This window comes from Trachymyrmex cornetzi, unplaced genomic scaffold, assembly GCF_001594075.2.
Source record: "Trachymyrmex cornetzi isolate Tcor2-1 unplaced genomic scaffold, Tcor1.1 scaffold1349, whole genome shotgun sequence".
Classification (NCBI taxonomy): domain Eukaryota; kingdom Metazoa; phylum Arthropoda; class Insecta; order Hymenoptera; family Formicidae; genus Trachymyrmex; species Trachymyrmex cornetzi.
Genome location: NW_017295927.1, coordinates 31,630 through 37,559, shown reverse-complemented (window position 1 = coordinate 37,559; position 5,930 = coordinate 31,630). Strand labels below are relative to the sequence as shown.

The 5,930-nt window shown below is 41.5% G+C and overlaps 2 protein-coding genes across 2 annotated transcripts; both read right to left on the bottom strand.

Moving 5' to 3' along the window:
* Positions 1–787: 787 nt before the first annotated feature.
* On the bottom strand, positions 788–2,101 carry LOC108770820 (uncharacterized). The gene has a single exon (XM_018522547.1). The coding sequence runs from the start codon at positions 2,099–2,101 to the stop codon at positions 788–790; it is 1,314 nt and encodes a 437-aa protein (XP_018378049.1).
* A 218-nt stretch (positions 2,102–2,319) lies between these two features.
* LOC108770819 (uncharacterized) lies at positions 2,320–5,902 on the bottom strand. Its single transcript, XM_018522546.1, has 2 exons — positions 3,757–5,902; positions 2,320–3,539 (listed from the first exon to the last, which is right to left on the bottom strand). Exons 1-2 carry the CDS (start codon positions 5,900–5,902, stop codon positions 2,320–2,322), a joined length of 3,366 nt encoding a protein of 1,121 aa, XP_018378048.1.
* Positions 5,903–5,930: the final 28 nt, after the last annotated feature.

Sequence of the window (5,930 nt, the reverse complement as noted above, 5' to 3'; positions counted from 1 at the left end):
CGACATGCAGGTAATGTGGAATACATCGAGGGTTGAGAATATGGAATAGATTCCATGCATGTTAGCAACTTATTCGTGATCAGATTAGGTTAGGGTTAGGTTAGATTACAGCAGAGATAGACTACAGCCTGTAGTTTATATCAGCTTATTTGCGATTTATTAGCTTATTTGCGATTTTTCATTTGTGCATGTGTAGTAACGTTCGTAATAATGCTATTATATTTTCTGTGTTATTGTACAATATATAAAAATTGAATAGTTTTCTATTTTTCTTGATCAGTTTATATAAATAAACAAATTTGGACTTCACTTATTGTGTTATTTATTACTATGGTCAAATTTTTATCGGTATTCCATATTACATACCATTTTTTAGACCCCCTCATTTTCTCACTTTTAACTTTGTTTTTGTCACGCGAGGATTATAAATAATTTAACAACTCGCGGCGTTATCTTCAGTTGTAGAAAATAACTGCTTTATTTATTGAGAGAACTGCCTTGCACGCAGCTTCTTACATGCTCAGCCATCTTGGTTCTACTACTACTACATAACTATATATAATAGAGAGGCGACAATCTTGGTCGCGCCATCTAGTAAGGGTTTGTGGCAGCGCGGTAGGTTCCGGAAAGGCCCTTCATAATCAAACACAAACATGCCGGCCGCCTTGAAAAGCCTAGCTTTTCAAAATGTTAAAATAAGCCTTACAACATCAGGTAACTGAACCAAGCATAAATACAATAAACTCATTTATAAATCATTAAGTTTGAAAAGGGATATAGGTCAAAATTATTGCTCCACAGGAAGCAAACTCAGCCTGTTTGCTGCTCTTTTAAAAGTTCCTTTAGTTGTTTTGATCGTAGCTGCTCGGACAATGCCGTCGTCTCCGGGATGAACTTCTAGTATTCTGCCGAGAGGCCAATGCAATGGCGGCGTATTATCCTCTTTAATAAGTACCATGCTTCCGGGAGTCACATTAATATCCTCAACTCTCCACTTCGTACGTTGTTGTAATTGATGCAGATAGTCCTTAGACCATCTTTTCCATAGATGCTGGCGCATTTGATCAACTCTTTGCCAGCAGGAAAGTCTGTTGTCCTGAACGTTCAATAAAGTCGGTTCCGGAACGTCGGTAAGTACGTCTCCAATGAGAAAATGCCCAGGAGATAAGTATGTTAAATCATTAGGATCACTGGAAAGGACGGTGATGGGACGAGAGTTTAAAATAGCTTCAATTTGGATTGAAAGGGTTAGCATTTCGTCTGTCGTTAGTAACGTTTCACCGACCACCTTCCTAAAGTGAGTTTTGAAGGATCGGACTGCAGCCTCCCATATCCCGCCAAAATGAGGAGCTCTGGGGGGTATGAAATGCCATTGTACACCTTGAGTGGCACAATCCTGGGTTAATTTACGCTGTTCTTCAGTGAACATTTCATGTAATTTCTTCAATTCGCGGTCTGTTCCCACAAAATTTGTAGCGTTATCGGAGTAAATATCACTTGGTTTGCCTCGACGTCCTATAAAACGTCTTAGAACATGTATAAATCCCTCGGCGGAGAGATCGAATGCCATTTCCACGTGCACGGCCTTAGTTGCCAGACATACAAAAATAGCCACATATGATTTGTTGGTTCTTGAATTTCGCCGTTTGGATTCGCGAAGATAGAACGGTCCACAAAAGTCCACTCCCACATGCGAGAATGGTCGAGAACTCTGGACTCTGGCCTTGGGATGATAGGCTGAATAACTGAAGGATTGCTGCGGAAGCATTTGATGCACTTTCTGATTGTAAAACGAACTATGTTTCTGCCGTTCAACGGCCAGAATTTTCGACGAATGGACGCTAAAGTTGTTTGCGATCCAGCGTGTCAATCTGGAATGCTCATTTTCTATCAACAATTTGGTAAATGGATGCTTAGATGGCAACAACATCTGATGTCTTGCTGAGTAGGGAAGATTAGCCCTTTGAAGTCTACCGCCGACTCGTAAAATCCCTTGTTCGTCGATAACAGGTGTAAGAGACAAAAGTTTGCTGCTTCTTGGTAGTGGCTGATGATTTAATAAGTGTTTGAGTTCACTTGAAAAGGCGGATGTCTGGACCATCCTGACTAATGAATAGGTAGCCGTGTCAATTTCAATTGCTGATAAATCACCTCGACGCTTGGACTTGTCAGAACGGCAATTGTGAATAAAACGTAAGATGTAACCTTGAACTCGTATTAACTTATCAAGCGTTGAATATCTATTGAATATTTCTAGGATTTCTTGCTGTACGGCCACAGTTGTTGTCGTCCCCCTCGCTTCAGGTATCTTTTGCTCCGTTAACCAATTCTTAATGCACCATTCAGTTGCATTCTGTGCAAACCATGCCACCACAATTCAGTGGAAAGTAATGATGATGGTGACATGCCTCTTGAGATGATGTCCGCAGGATTGTGTGAAGAATGCACGTAGAACCAATTATTTTTATCGGAGATGTTTTGAATGGCGCTCACGCGATTTGCTACAAAGGTGTTCCACCTCCTAGGAGGCGTCTTTATCCATGACAATGCTATTGTAGTGTCCGACCAATAATAGACATGTGCGAATGTAATGTTTATGGACTTTAGTACCTTGTGCATTAATTGCGCTAGTAATAATGCTGCACACAGTTCAAGGCGTGGCAAAGACAGATTTTTCAAGGGTGCGACCCGAGTCTTTGCACACAATAGATTCACCTTGTACTGGGTTTCTGAAAGTTTGCTTCTAATGTAAATGCAAGTTCCGTACGCCCTCACGCTGGCGTCGGCGAAGCCGCATAAATCCAATTCTGTGTTATTGTAGTGAATAACCTTTCGTGAAATTTGAACTTGATTTAGAATAGGAAGTTCTGCTTCGTATCGAGCCCACTGCGTTTGGATGTCGCTGGGTAACGTCTCGTCCCAGTCAACCTTGAGTTCCCATAAGCGTTGCATGAAAATCTTTGCAGTAGTGATGATTGGTCCTAAAATTCCCAATGGGTCGAAAATGTGAGCGATAGTTGACAGAATACTCCTCTTCGTGATCTTCGATTGCTTTGGCACAGTGATATCAAATTGCAGCATGTCATCTTGAGAATTCCATTGCTGACCTAGCGTACGTAAACTTGTGTTCTCGCTAATATTTAGAATGAAGTCTGTGGCCATTGCAGAAATGCCATCCAGAACTGCTTGTTCATTGGATGCCCAATTTCGCAAGACGAAGTCTGCTTTGCCTAATATTAGGTTCACTTGATTGTGTATTTTAATAAGTTCTTCAATGCTATCAGCGCTGGTCAAAAGATCATCTACATAAAAATCAGATAGAATCCTTGAGGCTCCTACCGGTGCGTTGTCTTGTTCTAGTCTTGCTATTTCTTGTAAGGATCGTATCGCGAGGAATGATGCTGATGCTGTACCATATGTCACGGTAGCCAGTTCGAAGATTTGTACTTCCCTTGTCTTACTGTCTCGCCATAAGATTCTCTGCAGTCTCCGTTGAGATTCATCGACTAAAATCTGACGGTACATTTTTGTTACGTCTCCTGAAAGAACGTATTTCCACATGCGAAATTTGATTAAAATAGAAAACAAATCCGGTTGCAAAGCTGGTCTTACCATGAGGACATCATTTAGAGAAACTCCGGTGTCTGTCCTGCATGAAGCATCGAAGACGACACGAGTCTTCGTGGTGGTGCTTGTATCCTTGAAAACCGCATGATGTGGCATGTAATATGATGCGGTTGTTTCTTGAGAATCTACCTTGGGATGCATGTGCCCAAAGCTCTATGTATTCTTGCATGAATTGTGTGTATGCTGTCTTCATTTCAGGATGACGACTCAACCTGTTTTCAAGTGCATGGAAGCGTTTCAAAGCAACGTCGTAAGAACGTCCTAATGTTTGCAATCCATTCTTCTTAATGGGTAATTTTACTATAAAACTACCATCATCAGTCCGACGGTAATTTTCTTTGTAATGTGCTTCACATTCTCTCTCTTCAGTCGTGAGTGATGAATCGGAAGAGATCTGTTCAGTTTGCCAAAACCTCTCAATAGCCTGTTCTAGGCTGACATGACTTGTTGCTATATTGCACTGGATTGTTTCCATGGGTATTGTGTTGTTTGGATATCTTCCACTCAGTACCCATCCAAAAAGTGTTTTCTGAAGTAACGGATGTTCCGCTGTTTCCTTGATTTGTCCAACGCAAAGAGTGCCCCAAAATATTTCTGCACCTAGTAATATATCAATGTCCTTTGACTGATTGAATTCTGGATCCGCAATGGGTAGATTTGCTGATAGCTTGAAGTTGGTTTTGTCCATGCTGATAGTGGGCAAACGTTCGGTGATCTTCAAAATCAAGCAATTGATGATGATATTGTATGCATAGAATCTTGAACTTAATTGTACTTGAGTCATTCGTTTGACCTGACTGCACGCATGATTCACCCCGACGATCGAGATGTCAATAGGCTTCACTGTAAGGCCTAAGCGTTGTACTAAATCTTTAGTTATAAAGTTTGACTGCGAACCTGAGTCAAGTAGAATGCGACAAGTTTGTTTGTTTCCTTGGCAATCGCGAACGTTGACCAGTGCCGTTGACAAGAAGACTTGCGACGTAACGTTCGACATTGTCGTGTGTGCAACATTGGTTGTGGATGCGTTTCCTTGTTGCGTTGTTGTCTGATTTGAAGATTCCGAGACCTTAGTTTCTGATTTGTCTCCGGAAATATGAAGTAATGAATTGTGACGTTTTCCACATGTTTTGCAATTGCCGTACCTGCAATTCCTTGCCGTATGTGATGAGGCCTTTAAGCAATTCCAACATAATTTTGCCTCCTTGATGAAGTTCAGACGATCCTCTGGTGAGAGATCCAAAAATTGTTTGCATGAATATATCTGATGATCTTTCTTGCACCTTTGACATGATGCCGTTTTGGTACTAACGAGGGCCGATACCTTTGCTTGTCCGACCTTAACTTGCGTCTGCAATGAAGAACCCTTTCTGTTGATAGCCTCCGATGTGTGACATCGATGCTCCAAAAACTCTGTTAAATGCTGCAGGGTGGGAATGTCATTTCCTGTGATGCTGTCTTCCCATTCCTTATTAGTATTGTGATCTAGTTTGCCGGTTACCAAATGTATGATGAGATCGCCCCATGAATCCGTTGGACGGCCCATAGCCTTTAAGGCCCTTATGTGCTTGAGAACTCCGTCCACTAACTGACGAAGAGCATTAAAATTCTCCTTTGTAACGGATGGTAACTTAAACAGTGCTCTGAGATGCTTTTGAATAATGAGACGCTTGTTGTCGTATCGCTTTATCAGCATTTGCCACGCTTGCTCATAGTTGTCAGCCGACATTTCGAGTGACTGAACCAATTCAGCAGCCTTTCCTTTAAGTGCCGCCTTCAAATAATGAAATTTTTGAATTTCATTTATTGAACGATCTCTGTGGATAAGTGACTGGAACGTGTCATGGAACGGGTACCATTCCTCGTAGGATCCTGAAAATGATGGCAAGTCAATTTTCGGTAATTTTAAACTAGTACCTGACACCCGATTGCGATTGATGTTTGCAGGGCGCGTTTCAGTAACCGGATTTGATGTTGCACCGCGAGAAATAATTAGCTCTTGAAACCTTGACGTAATGTCATAATACGTCTCCTCGAACTCATTTCTGTCGAGTTCGTGAGTCTCGAGCATGTCTGCCGAATCTAGTAACTCTTCAATTTCCGATTGTACTTCGTCGAATTGTGACCACGTGGCTTCAATTTTGGCTTTACGCTCTGATAATTGTGCTGTATTGAGCTCGCTAATGACATTTGAAGTAAGCGTGTTGTGAGCCCTTGTACATAATGCCTTTAACTGACCTCTACGAATTTTTAACTTCTTTAACCTATCCTCCATGTTTTGACGATATTGTGAAATGCGAGGG